General features: G+C 34.6%; 1 protein-coding gene across 1 annotated transcript; it reads left to right on the top strand.

Moving 5' to 3' along the window:
- Positions 1–10,801: 10,801 nt before the first annotated feature.
- LOC121804808 (aspartate aminotransferase, cytoplasmic-like) lies at positions 10,802–14,848 on the top strand. The gene is made up of 12 exons (XM_042204489.1): positions 10,802–10,959; positions 11,132–11,203; positions 11,296–11,357; positions 11,434–11,517; positions 11,980–12,079; positions 12,169–12,289; positions 12,431–12,594; positions 12,702–12,839; positions 13,282–13,403; positions 13,567–13,661; positions 14,119–14,239; positions 14,624–14,848. The coding sequence occupies exons 1-12, from the start codon at positions 10,903–10,905 to the stop codon at positions 14,706–14,708; spliced, it is 1,221 nt and encodes a 406-aa protein (XP_042060423.1). The 5' UTR covers positions 10,802–10,902; the 3' UTR covers positions 14,709–14,848.
- Positions 14,849–14,951: the final 103 nt, after the last annotated feature.

The following is a 14,951-nucleotide window of genomic DNA, read 5'->3' as shown; positions in this document are numbered from 1 at the left end:
ACACTTTTTGTAAAATCCAATTGTATAATCTAAGACCCTTCTTGGCATATTGGAATGGAATGAGGGTGAAAGTTAAATGATTTTTTTTTTTATCTTTTTTGCATTTTCTTTGTATTTTCATTCTATTTTTTCCTTCACTCCATTCCATCCCATCATACCAAGAATGATTTATGCATCATTTATTCTAGTTGGGTCATCAATGCACAAAGACGATAGTGGTGATAATGATGAAACTCACTTAATTTGACAAGTCTTTGCAGGTTGTTGGTGTTTAGTTGTGCATAAACTTAAAGTTGATTCATACTACTATTTACTTTCGTTTTTTCTGGAAATCTATGTCGTCTGATCATATGTACTGCCTTCTTCAGCAGCTTCGGCCGCGATGACCGGGTGTTGTACCCGGATCATTATAATTTAGATAATCTACTTTTCAATTTACTACCATCTCGTTCGATAATTGTGATTGGATGGACACGCTACTGAATTTTTACTTGATATTAATTTTAGTAATAATAAATCAAGAGTCTGAATAATGCAGGGATTCGGTAGATGGCATTGCGACTCTGAGTAAAAAGGGAAATGAATATGAAACAGACGATCCACTATTTATGCACACACATAATTGCAAGCCGTCTATGATTCACAACTCAACCATAGATGATGTATTTTCACCTTCAGGTAATGTAAATATTAAAGTCATCTCTATATTAATTAATCAAATAGAAGCAATACTAATCAAGATTTTTACCAATTTTGTGGGGCACTGATGCCAGTGCCAGTGCATGGTGATGGCGTAGCTATAATACCAGATCAACCAGCTTTCCAGTTTAAGGTGGGATTTCATTATAATTTGATAACATTGACTAAATTATAAAACTAATTAGGTGTACGTTACCATTCTCAGGTCCGGGTGTGATTAATTTAATTGTAATGTACTATTTCAGGCCAATTACTTCTCAGATTTTATGGTAACTAGTATCACGCCCGTGCGATGCACGGGTCATTTTAATTTCTTCATATTTATTTCATTATACGAAATAAAATTTGTGAAATGATAAAAAAAAAATATTCGACATCCTCTTACTTTGGAGTATACTTTTTCAATCACATTAACCTCACATGGCCACAAGAGTGCGTTTAAATACTAACTTTTCTTAAAAATGTCAATACGATCACATTAAAATTTCAACATATATTTGTGTTGACATTTTAATAAACTGTCTTGACATTTCAATATCAGACTTAAAATTAAATCATTTTTTAATTCTGTGAAAATATGAATTAACCGTTGAGTTATAAATGTAGGAGCAAGTTTACGTTGCAATAATTTAAGATTGCATTGTGGAGACACTTCCTAGTCGAGCTTCATTTCATTGCAATATAGTGACCCTATACACTAAAAACCCAAACCTTGAAACTTAAATCCTAAACCCTTAACTTTAAAATATACTCATCATAACGAACAAATGAGCCAAATATCAATAAAATTCTCCCATCCGTCCCAGTTTAATTTTACTTTGTTGATCACTTATTCTGTTTTGGGGGTTTTAGATCTGTATTCGATATCTTACATTGGGTCGGCCTACTTGATAATCCTTACTAATAGTAGAGGTTTTTTTACCTGAATTTTGGCTATAAATCTGACTATATGCTCATATCAAGAAAGTACAATTTTAATTAAAAAACATGATGACATTCTGTTTTTTTTATATTTTTGTGCAAATCTATACATATATAAAAGAGAGTTTTGGATCAATAAGAGTGGCTGGATCGACACATTTGAATCCTAAACCATAAACACTAAACTTTGTACTCTAAACCATAAATACTAAACCTTGGACCCTATTAGCTTCTAGATTTGAGATCAATTAGAATGGCTCGATACACTTGAACCCTGGATCTAAACCGTTACCTTCATCTCAATTATATGGAGATATGTATTAGTATTAATTTTCATAAACTTTCTCACTTCCGCTTTGCCTAATTATCATAAAAACAAAAAAATATTATTATGCATGTTGAAATATGCATAATAATATGCATTTGCTGGACTGTCTCTGTGAAACCTTCAGTTCATGACGACGATAGCACGTCTGAGGCAGCAACACATGAGAATCACCGCACTTTTTTTCCACCACGGTCATTACAATTTTAATTAACAGAATTGGTATTTATAGAAAATTTAGTAGCTTTTGGCATTCTAATTCCTTTTATATTCTTCTTTATTGACTCTTAGTGATTCCAATTTAATTTATTATAAATTAAAGTAGTAATAAAATGGCATAGAAATTTTTAATCATTCTCAATGGAATTTTTTTTAATCTGAACCAAATGGATGTAGAAGTTCAACCACTACTTATATTATTAGGTTTTAGTGAATTAAATTTAATTTCAATTGTCACTGTCTTCCATTTATTAAAGAAATACGTTGTTAGTTGCTATTAGAATTCTCCTAATCACACGTTTACATTCAATCATATGTTTAATCAGTCATTTTATCTTTAATCGTATTAATTTTTAACTTAAATGGTATTTCCATAAATATACAAAGGTGAAATGAAATACAATAATAAGTAATTGACTTCCCTTGGTAACTTAGTACCATTTAGACGGTAACGAATTTTTCAGAAGCCACTTGTCGTGTAATTTACAATTATACACTACACTATTGAAGTTATAGATATAGATTTTATTATCAGCTAATATTTTATTTATTTATACACTCCCGTGCTATGCACGGGCTAAAATATTTTCAAAACAATAATTAAAATTATTAATTAATTAAATTAAATAAAAAAAACAATGCTATACATGACACGTACTCCATATGACATCAAAAATAATTATGCACCGGAAAAATCACTTATTAAATAAACTCAAGAATATTAATTAAAATATTTTGGATTCCTAACACAAATTGTAATCCATATACAACTTGATATTTTTTATAGGCACAAAATAAGAATATAGAAAGATATGAAATTAAAACACTATAAACAATAAAATTAAGGTAATGAATGTTATAAGAAGTGAAAAGCCAAAGGGCTCCCCATGATCACATTCCATTACTCACGCGTCACGCCATTTGATGGAGTGTGATGACAATAGGAGTAAAACTAAAATTAAGGAATATGGATTGTTAATGAGCTTACTATTTAGGGTATTAGTTACAGGTATTTTAGTTTTAAATGTTTATGTAAATGAGTTATAATTATTTGACCTTTCAAATAATAAAAATAATTTTAATTGATATATAAAATTTTAATTAAAATGACATTATTTTAAATTTTTTTAAAACTCCCCTTTTATATATGGAGTTATAATTATTTGACCTTTCAAATAATAAAAATAATTTCAATTGATAGATAATTTTTAATTAAAACAACATTATTTTAAAATTTTCCAAAACTACCATTTTATGTATGTATATATAGATATATTTTAAATATCCAACAATAATAATTATTTTACAAAATTATTTGAAAAATAAGAACATTTTGAAAATAAAAGATTTGTTCACACTTTACACACTTGCATCTTGAAAGCGCCAGCCGTTGTTAATTTTATTTATTCTAATTTCAAATGGTTAATTAAATTGAGTATAATTCAATAAGTTTTGAAATAAATTAATACGAACATGCATGTTGGTCACAACATGGTTGGATCTCGATTATAGAGAATGTGGTCATCGATAAACATATACTTATATTATTTTAAAAATTATAATTCTTATTCTGATTTAGTTTTATTTTTGAAAGGCCATGATCCATATAGTTCAAATTATGGAAAAATTGAGTTTTAATACAAAAATGTTAAAAAAATGTCCAAATTTATAGTATTTGAATTTGATTAACAAAAATGATAATCTATAAAAATTTAATAGTATTTGAACAGTATTCAAAGGCTATAACAGTCTAACAACATATCCATAAAAACAACTAAAATAATTAATCGACATGAAATACATGATAATCTATATTTTTCAAGAGTTAAAAATTTGATTGAGAAAATTAATAAAAATAGAATAAAATATAATTATTTTTATACACAAAATTTGTTAGTAAAAATAGACAAATTGTACTATTTGTTTGGACTTTCTTAAGAATTGCTTTTGTGTGGCTTCATATATGTATATCGATATGCTTATTAGAGCGTAGTAACTGGAATTCTTATTTGTATCTTCTCATTACCATTGTACAAACAGCGCGGTAATAAGTTGGTGTAGTTTCCAAAGCATTTTGTTAATCTCTGTTGACTTGTCCTTTTATTACAACTCTTGTACAAACATGCTAATAATACATACATTCAATGCAGATCTTGAAGCTCATTTAAAAATATTGAAGCCTTTACAACCCGGCTATGCACATTCACACACAAATGGAAGAAAACAAATCGATCTTCATCATCTTCGGAATGACGCCGGTGGTCGAGGGAAGAGCAAACATGGCTGTTTTTGATTGCCTGTGCTCACTTTAAAATTCGCTATTTATCTTTTTTCTTTATCTACTTGTGCTTGCCATTTCAATACTGCATCCATTTATTTATATAGAGCCAAGATGGGGTAGATTAAAAGTTTTAGCTGTAATTCCCAAAATAATAGTGCATGCGTTTCATGCTCAATTGGAGTCCGTTGGCTTTCTATAATCTTTGTAATTAATAATGGCTTTTTATATTCATGTTCAATTGGAGCCTTTTAATTCTAATACCTGAAATAATAACGTAGGAGTATGCGTTTTATATTCATGTTCAATTGCAGCCCCATTTAGCTCTAATGGCTAAAATAATTATGCATACGTTTCATGTTCAATTGGTGGCGTTATGGCAACATATATATTATATATTATAGTGTTTATTCTTAAATATCTAGTATCTAAATTATATATTTAAGCTTAAATGGTAATTCCATAAATACCCCCAAAACTCTCCCTTTATATATGTATAGATACTAATATTCAATTTCTAGGAATAATCGCACATTTAAATAAATTTTTTTTGCACGTATGTAAATAGATATATGAAAGTAAAGTATTACAGTACTTGATGAAAATGACTTGCATGCCTATCACAAGTGTTGTTGCATGTTCCGGCTAACGGCCCATTCAATTAGAGCATTCACAATGGAGGCCGATCGCGAGGGCAGAGTGATCGACCTCCCCATTGCCTCCCACCGGTCACTATTGCGAAGGGATGGCCGATTCCCCCTCCCCATCGCCTCCGCCCCCGTGCCGATCAATGGCCTCAGTCGATGGCCCCATCGGCTCCGCATTGGCCCTGCATGGGCCTCCATTGCGGAGGCTCGGGCCGGCGGCAGAGCCGATTTTCAAATTTTCTTTTTTTAGATTTTTTTATTACATCTATATATACCTCATTCCTCCATTTCAGACATTCCACTCTCATCATTTTATCCAATAATTCATCCCTCATCATTTCACACATTCATCTCTCTAGCAAAATGAATCCCAATGATGGCAATAATCCGGAGATAACTAGTTTACTGGCCACGGAGGTCAGTTTATGAACCTGCTAGCGGGAAACCAATTTCCTGTGGAAAACATATTCTGGTTGGGAACCCAATCATCCCAGCTTGGGATGAGTTCAAACCAGATTCCGTCTCAAGGAGGTCTACCTTTTCTCCACGGCGCCCAATACTCCGGCTTCCCACAAAGCGGCTACGTCGGTGCTGGTAGACCGATGAACACATCGAGTTCCGGCGATGATGTCTACCGCCCAACGATGTCCTCAAGCGTGTTTGGTACTTCCGGGACTGACGAATCCACTGTTCCGTTAAGAGACTTGAACTTCAGCACCGACAAGTACGAGGTGTCCGATATGGAGCCATCTCCTCCTGGGCCCAAGGCGAAGGCGACGGCGAAGGGGAATACAAAGGAGAAAGTGGGGGACAAGTCTGAGGGAGGGCAGGGTGGGTGCACAAGGTGTACCTACTCTCCTGAGGAGTCGATTGCTCTTGTTCGTTGTTGGGTAGATATCTCTGAGGACCCGATTGTAGCCAACAATCAGGGCGAGGGCGGTTTCTGGGGGCGTATCACACAAAGATACGAACAAAACAAGCCCAAAGGAACCCCGACACACAAGCCCGGCGATCTCCGCAAGCATTGGCAACACCTGGTGTTCGACTACGCTAAATTTCACTTTATCTACGATGGCCACTTGCGGGAAATGCGTAGCGAAGAGAACGAATTCTCCGTCAAAAGGATTCAAGTATTGGGATACATATCAGCAACTGAAGGATTTTCTCAAATTCAGAATGGGTATGTCGGAGGCGTTGCAGACGAGATCGGTGCGAACACGCCTGACGATCTCCGGGAGCTATAGCAGTGGCGGACCGGACCCTATAGACTTGTTAGATGACCAATCGCCCACTGAGCCTACTCCTAATCGCCCAATGGGTGTGAAAAGCAGCGAAGGCAAAAGTGAAGAAGGGGAAGGGAAAGGCAGAGTCCAGCGGGACGGATGGCCAATCCGCACTGGTCCAGGCTGACAATGCATTGGGTCATGCTGCCTTCGCACAATCGATGGTGGGCCTCTACAACGTGCACATGAAATCCAATTCACGATCTGTGAAGAAGTCCATCTCGAACACCATCCAAGGGTTGAAGAAGAAGATGGGTCTTAACGAGGATGACGAGCCGGAACCCGAGTCCGATTGATGTGTGCTTGTTGTTTTTATCTATCTTTATTTTTTTTAATGTAGTATGTTTTTTAATGAAGTTTGCTCCTTTTTTTTATCATATTGTCTTAAAAATGAAATATATAAAAATAAATATGATGATGTGGAAATGAGATTGACTCTGAGATAGGCTCTGGGATGAGCTCTCATTGCAGGGAAATAGGCTCTGAGATGGGTCTGCTGACGTGGCAGGAAAAAATGGAGATATGCTCTGAGATGGGCTCCGGAGATTTAAATTAATAATCGTACTCCATTTGTTTTGCACAAACTACACTTTTAGGTAGGGGTAAGGAAAAAGAATATGAAAACTAAATATCCGAATCGAACTCAGTTTTAATTTTTGGAAACATTGGTTCTTTGATTCGGTTTTGATTTGGTTTGCATATATCAAAAATCGAATTAAAACAAACACTGAATTTATTTTTAATACTCCCTCCGTCCCTAGGAAGATGATTCCTTCCTTGGGCGGCATGAGAATTTATGCAATTTTATTTTGTGTGTGAGGTGTAGAGAGTAAAGTAAGAGAAAGGGAAGAAGTAGAGAGAAATGTGTTTCCATTTTTACTAATGAGTCATCTTGGTTGGGACAAATCAAAAGGGAAAGTGGGTCATCTTCAATGGGACAGAGGGAGTATTATAATATACTCTCTCCATTTTTTAAAAATAGCAACTATTTCCATTTTAGGTTGTTCCTTAAAAATAGAAACTTTAGAATCTTTCTATTTTAGGACATGGACCCCACAATCCACTAACTCTACTTTCCCTACTTTTTCTCTCCCTCTCTCTTACTTTACTCATTTTTCTTTTTCTCTCTCTTACTTTACCAATTGTGCATTAAAACTCGTGTCGTTTCAAATGTTTCTATTTTTTGAATACGGAAGGAGTAACTATATAGGCTATATAATTAATTTATACCTATAAGATAAAAGTCAAACTTAACAAAGTGTAAAACAAGTTAAATGCAACATTTTTCACAGTTAAATATATGTAAGTCACATGGTAATATTTTGTTTTTGATATGTTGGATTTTTTTTATTTTTTTTGGATATTGTTGTACAATTTCGATTTTTTTCGGTTTTACTCAGATTTTGGTTTGGCTCAATTTCAATTTTTTAGGAAAATTCAATTTTCAGTTCGATTCGATTTTAGCAAAATATTGAACTGAAACTAAATGCACATCTCTACTTTTAGGAGCAGCCGAGCAGGAGCATTTATTTTTTCATGAACTGAAACTAAGTATCGTTATTATCAGTATTTCTCCAATTATATTATTAAAACCCATGAAAATCGAATTGAAATTGGAAAAAAACATTGAGATGAAACAATGTTGAAGAATGAAGTGCTTGGGAACTTGATTTCATGTACTTTTACACAGTTTTGGAGCCACGCTGGGGCAGCCCGGGCCCTTGGGCCCCTAAGCCATTTTCACTTTATCTCTATATAATACTCCCTCCGTCCCGCTTTAGGAGTCCCGGTTAATCAACTTCGGACGTCCAGCTTTAGGAGTCTCGGTTAGGATAAACTAATAAAAAATATCTACAAAGTAAATAAAAAGTGTTAAAAGTGGGTCTCAACATCCACTACAATATTTATTTATTACACATTCAATTAAAAGTGGGTCCCAACATCCACTACAATATTTATTTGTTACACACTCAAACACTTTCTTAAAACATGTGCCCGACTCAAACGAGACTCTAAAGTGAGATGGAGGGAGTATATGCATACCATAATACTCAAATATATGTTTGTAGCTCAGTTGGTTCCTCTTTCTGTCGATCCTCTTCAGGGTGCTGCTTTTGTTGCTTTTTTTTATACTTCAGTTCTCTTTCACGTTTAATAGTTAATCCCCAAATATGTTATATATTACTCCATAAAGTTATGTTTATTCCTTTCATTTCAAAATTTAAAATTATACATATATCTAAGTAGTATAAAAAAATATTCTTTAACCTCATACATATGTAAAATAACATATAGTAATATCTTTTCTTTCATTTTGAAATTTTAATCCATACATATCTGAATAAAAAATATTTTATTATGCCATAAATATGTAAATACTACTATAATACTACCATCTTTAATTTTCATCTATAGATTTTGTTGATTTTCTAGCAACTAGTAATTTTATGTAATGATTTCACACACTAATATTTATTATCTTCACAATTTAAGAAAATAAATAAATTCACATTGACTTTATCTGCACATGTGTTTATAGTTTCTATTGTCTTTTAATTATTTATGTGTTCTTCTCAACGATCTCTCCTATTGCTCTGTGGCTATGACTTATCGGCTTTGAATAATATTGAAACCAAAAAAACTGAACAATTATCAATCAGAAATTTGGGTCCCCCATCGTTAAATTTCTGGCTCCGCCACTGCTTTTACAAGAGAAAGCCAATTTTCATCAACCCTATAATGAAAAGGCATATTACCTAGATTAAATGCAAGACTGTATTAACTATTTTTGAGAAAATTGATAGTATTAAAGTTTTTTATCCTTCATATTTGCCCTCTATCTCTTGAGAAAAACAGGTAACCAAGCAAAAAATTTATATCAAATAAAAAAAAATAAATTATGCGATTTATAAATGATTAATGTTGCAAGTGCTGTTTTACGCAAATTTGGTAGTGTGTTATTTACATACCGTTTTGGTATAATATCTGGGTTGAGTTTTGATTCATGGATCATAGAGCTCACAAGTGTAAATTAGCTATATTTTAAAATACTCCATTATTATTTAAGAATTCTTCCGTATTCTTGGTTAGCCACGTTGGGGCCGTCGCCACCTCCTCCGTTTAATGAGAGCATGCACAACGGTGGACGCCGGCCCCGCGTCCGTCCGTGCCAACGGCAAGGACGAGGCTCGCCGCCGCTGCACTCGCGCCGCTGGCACGGCGCTGCTCGATGTCGAGCAGCGCCGTGCTAGCGAGCAGGCGACCTGGTGGCACGCGATTGGGCAACAACATAGCCGTTGCCTTTGAATATATATTTTTTTATTAAAATTCGTTATTTAATTTTAAATAATGATAAAAAAAAATATTTTTCAAATCCCAAAAATATGGCCGTTTTTGCCCATTTTTCTGATTTTTTTTGAATTTTTTATATTTTTTTCCCCAAAATCATCTATAAATACACACATTCATCATCCATTTATCACATCAAATTATCTCTAATTCATAATTCTCATACAAACTATCAACACATTCATCCCTCACTCAAAACCTCAAATGGATTTCACCCATCTTATGACGGAAGCGGAGCGCGAAGAACAAGAATACTACGAATAACATCGTGCCGCTTACGAAGCATATGTCGCGGCGAATACCCCCGCTCCTCCTCCTCAACGAACTAGATCAACTCGCCGCTACATCCATCGTGACCGGGAGGGAGCCCACGAAAGGCTCGTTGCCGTCTACATACCATCCCTCACGTGTATTATCTTACACAACATGATTATAGCCGACGAAGGGCCGAGGGCGGCTAGCTTCTACGACGAGGATGAAGCCGGAAGCTCAACAGCGAGGTCTCCCCCACGCCGAGGTGAGCATACGACGGTTGGCCAGAGGATCGAGACAAGGCACACAATGCGCGATACCCAAACCCACATTCAGCTACAAGAAGACCTAATCAAACACATGTGGGCGAAATTCGGCAACGAGTAGTGGTTTTTTTAATTTTTAGTATTTTAATTATGTAATTATGTAATTTTTAGGATTTTAATTATATCGTTTTTATTTTTTTCGTCATTTGTAATATTATTTAGGTTTTTTTAATGAATTTTAGTATTATGGAAATGTTTTTGTTTAATTGAATTTTAAATTAATTGTGCTCGTCCTTGCGGAAGAGCACAGTTGTGGGTGTTGTGCTCTTGCCAGAGAGCAGGCAGAAAAAGTGGGCTCGGGCTCACAACCGTGTCGCTGACAAGAGCACGGTTGTGGATGCTCTGAATAGCTATAAAGAAAATCATGAAAAAAATCATTTATTAATAATTCTAAATCAAGCAAGTTTGAAAATTGAAAATCATTTACTCCTACTTTCATTTGACTTTCCTGATCCCTTTTTAAAACTCAAATGAAGCAGTGAGCTACAGAAAAGTAACCCACAGTTTTAATTAATTCCAGCACCTCCCACAGTTTACTTTTTTCTTAACCTCCATTATAAGCACAATTATTCCAATTCTCTCCACTTCACAAATTTCAACGAAAATGTCCGATTCTGTTTTCGCCAGCATCGTTCAGGCTCCTGAAGATCCGATTTTAGGAGTAACGCTTCTCTTACTATTTTTCGATCAATTCCGGCTTACTTTGATTTCTTTTATCTTTAATGATCCGATCAGATTGAATGAGTTTAGTTTTTTTTGTGATCCTTTGCTTCATTGTATCATGCTCATTTTTTGTTTATTCGAGTTTGGATCACTGACTATGAATGCAACAGGTAACTGTTGCTTATAACAAAGATCAGAGCCCGGTTAAGTTGAATTTAGGCGTCGGAGCTTATCGAACTGAGGTGTGTATGATCTAAAGCATTTTGCGTATTGAAAGTTAGTATATATATAGTGTGGAGAATTAATATTTTTGGCTTTATTTGGTAAACGACAGGAAGGAAAACCTCTTGTTCTCAATGTAGTGAGGAAGGCTGAGCAAATGCTTGTGAATGATGAGTAAGCTTTTTAATGCTTTTATATTTTGATAGAGTGGGATTATCAACTTTAATGTTTCATTTTCATGCTAATACAGATCTCGTGTGAAAGAATATCTTCCAATTACTGGAGTGGCAGATTTTAACAAATTGAGTGCCAAACTCATTTTTGGAGCTGACAGGTATAGAAACTGGAATATAGTTGAAGTATAAGGTTTTTATTGAGTATAGAAATTCTTTGGAATTTATTGTGCCCTGATGAATTCTTAGTTAGAGGAATTGATTTTCTCGTGTCAAGTTTCTATAAGATTTCGGTTATATACTTTTGATGTTTTAATATGGATTAATATATAAGTACTATATTTTAGATTGTACAAGTTCTTTTTATAAATACTCATGTAATAACAATGTAGTATTGCATTTCTATCGATAACTCGTGATAGATTTTGAACTCCTAAGTCTCATTTGTAGGATTTGTTAAGTTAATTCTTTTTAAGAAGCATACACCCCGAAGTTTTCTTTCAAAATTTCTGTTCGATAAACAAACATCTGCCACACTCAATTAACATTATAATTGCAGAATTCTTTTGAACTTATCTTTATAGCTTTTAATTGATTTGTAGTCTTCTTTTGTGAATACACAGTCCTGCCATCCAGGAGAATAGAGTGACTACTGTCCAGTGCTTGTCTGGAACTGGCTCATTGAGGGTTGGAGGAGAGTTTCTGGCCAAGCATTATCATGAGGTAAGTGACATCCTTTTCAATTTATTCTGTCTGTCAAATATTCCAAATATGTGTTCATATTGATAAATTCTGTAATTTGTTGTTGCCAGAAAACTATATACATTCCACTGCCGACATGGGGAAATCATCCTAAGGTTTTCACTTTAGCAGGGTTGTCAGTGAAGACTTATCGATACTATGATCCAAATACTCGTGGCTTGGACTTTTCAGGTTCTCACTCTTTTCATCACAGAATCTATAATATTGTTCTAATGTAGACAACTAGTGTAATTCGATGATATGAACTAAATTTTGAGATGGTTGTCTTATACTAGTTTATATTTATTTGGTTAACACCACCTCTCTACACAGGACTACTGGAAGACCTTCAAAATGGCCCATCTGGAGCAATAGTTCTTCTTCATGCATGCGCTCACAACCCAACAGGTGTAGATCCAACCTCTGATCAGTGGGAGCAAATCAGGCAATTGATGCGATCAAAAGAATTATTACCTTTTTTCGATAGTGCTTATCAGGTAAGCATCGATGATGTAACAAGTTCCGCTGATAACTTAGAGCTCATGTCTACTGGATTATCATCTTAAATGAGCATGCCCTTGAAGTACATTAGTTTGTTGTATAGGGTTTTGCTAGTGGGAGCCTTGATGCAGATGCAGCGCCTGTTCGGATGTTTGTTGCTGATGGAGGAGAATGTCTTGCAGCACAGAGTTATGCTAAAAACATGGGACTTTATGGTGAAAGAGTTGGTGCGCTTAGTATCGTGAGTGCCACTATTATTTATCATGCTTTTTGTTATAACTGCCACTATTCTATTTTTTTACAAAAGACTAGCAACCTTAAAAATCTAGAACAAATGTTATCATCTTAAATTTGTAATTAATGCCTTACAAAATGAGGCTGCCTAATGCAACATCCTTGAGATGCTGATTATGAGAGTTTAGCTTGTCAAGAAAAGACAGTCAAAGTATAAAGTAACTGTAATAATCTGCTAATCACTTAAAGTCAGCTTTGTTTTGTTTTATGCTTACTTATATAATGTTCTTTGTATCTTTGAATATTATATTCATACCAGATATAGAGATGAGGCATTGAGAATCTAACTCAATTCATGTAGATTCGATTTTACACGTTATTCAATTGATGAAGAAGCCTCGATTTTACACGTTATTCAATTGATGAAGAAGCCTCATTTTGTTACATAGGTGTGCAAAGGTGCAGACGTTGCATCTAGAGTTGAAAGCCAATTGAAATTGGTCATCAGGCCCATGTATTCCAATCCTCCTATTCACGGTGCATCGATTGTGGCAGCTATACTCAAGGATGGGTATTTTTCTTTTTCATCTTCTCTATTCGAAGAAAACCACTATATTATCTCTATATACTAACCAAATAATAACTTCATGTCGTTTGCTAATACTCACATCTTGAGTTGAGTTGAGTTGAGTCACTGATATGCTAATGGCTAAAACTTATGAGTATGTGTGCAGGAACATGTATACAGAATGGACAGTTGAGCTGAAAGCCATGGCTGATAGGATTATCAGCATGCGCCATCAGCTTTTTGAGGCTTTGCAAGCCAAAGGTAAGATGATAAACATTTTTATATGATAGCTTGGCTTTTATCTTGTACATATCAAAGTATTGATTGTTTGCCTTCAAAATGAAGAAGATTCATAATCTTACCCACGTGCAAAGTAGAAAAGTGTGCATGCAAAAAATGATTGTTACGATAGAAGGTGATCCCATTTTTTATTTTCCCTTTCAGACGAGAGAGCAAAATGTGTCGATGGTTTTGTTCTTTTAAATTGATGATAGAAGTTGTAGTTTTAAATCAGACTCAAAAGACTTTTCTATGCAACTTAACTTTGTCTTCTCTTTTGTTTTTAATCCCATTTATGGTTTCTAAGCTAATGGGAGTGGTGTTTCATTGTAATGGTGTCCATTGATGGTTTCTAAGCAAATGGGAGTGGTGTTTCATTGTAATGGTGTCCATCGGTGGTTTCTAAGCTAATGGGAGTGGTGTTTTATTGTAATGGCAGGGACACCGGGTGACTGGAGCCATATCATCAAACAGATAGGGATGTTCACATTCACAGGATTGAACAGTGATCAAGTTGCTTTCATGACAAAGGAGTTTCACATCTACATGACGTCTGATGGGTAAGGAAATTAGATTCTTTATCTACACTTGATAAGTGGTAAATCTTAGATATCGGGGCTGGGTGGAGGTAATATGTGTAAGAAAAGCTAGTATTTTGCACGCAGCAAGGTGTCACATTTTAAATGCAAATTTGATGTTAGCAGTTCGACATAAATACATAGACTTGGCCTTCAGGTATTGATAGTAAAGAAGGAAAACTCTAACACATGCTTTATGAAGTGTTGTTATGAATGGTTTAACAATCCTAACATGCATCAATTTGCTCTCTGGAAACTGCAGTCATCATATGTTTGCTACTCTAATAGCTGAAATGAAATTTTTACGATTGAGTGCTCCATGGTAAATGAATCACGAAAGTTAACTCTTTATCCTTCTGTTTGCAGGAGAATCAGCATGGCAGGTCTGAGTTCAAGAACAGTTCCCCATCTTGCAAATGCTATACATGCTGCTGTTACCAAAGCTGCATAGAACAGTCGGTTAATTTTAGTGTTTGTTGAATAAAAGGCTGAAATGTGATTTGGAAGACAGTACGATGAGAATGTGAGATTGATTTGAACAATTTCTCTTTATTTGAATGGAAACCAGTGACTGTATTGTTTCCGCCTCAATAATATTTCTCTCTCTCGATTTCCATGTCTGGTGGTATGAGTTTTAACATTTTAAATGCAATTTCTGTGCCAAATCGGTATAGTTATAAACATTATGGTGAAA

Source organism: Salvia splendens, chromosome 5 (assembly GCF_004379255.2).
Source record: "Salvia splendens isolate huo1 chromosome 5, SspV2, whole genome shotgun sequence".
NCBI lineage: Eukaryota > Viridiplantae > Streptophyta > Magnoliopsida > Lamiales > Lamiaceae > Salvia > Salvia splendens.
This window is presented reverse-complemented; position numbering and strand designations above follow the sequence as displayed.

Bases quoted from the DNA above. Each gene is read 5' to 3' on its own strand.
- LOC121804808 (XM_042204489.1), top strand. From the start codon at position 10,903: ATGTCCGATTCTGTTTTCGCCAGCATCGTTCAGGCTCCTGAAGATCCG. The intron at 11,204-11,295 runs GTGTGTATGATC...GGTAAACGACAG, and splicing joins TCGGAGCTTATCGAACTGAG to GAAGGAAAACCTCTTGTTCT. The intron at 11,518-11,979 runs GTATAGAAACTG...GTGAATACACAG, and splicing joins CTCATTTTTGGAGCTGACAG to TCCTGCCATCCAGGAGAATA.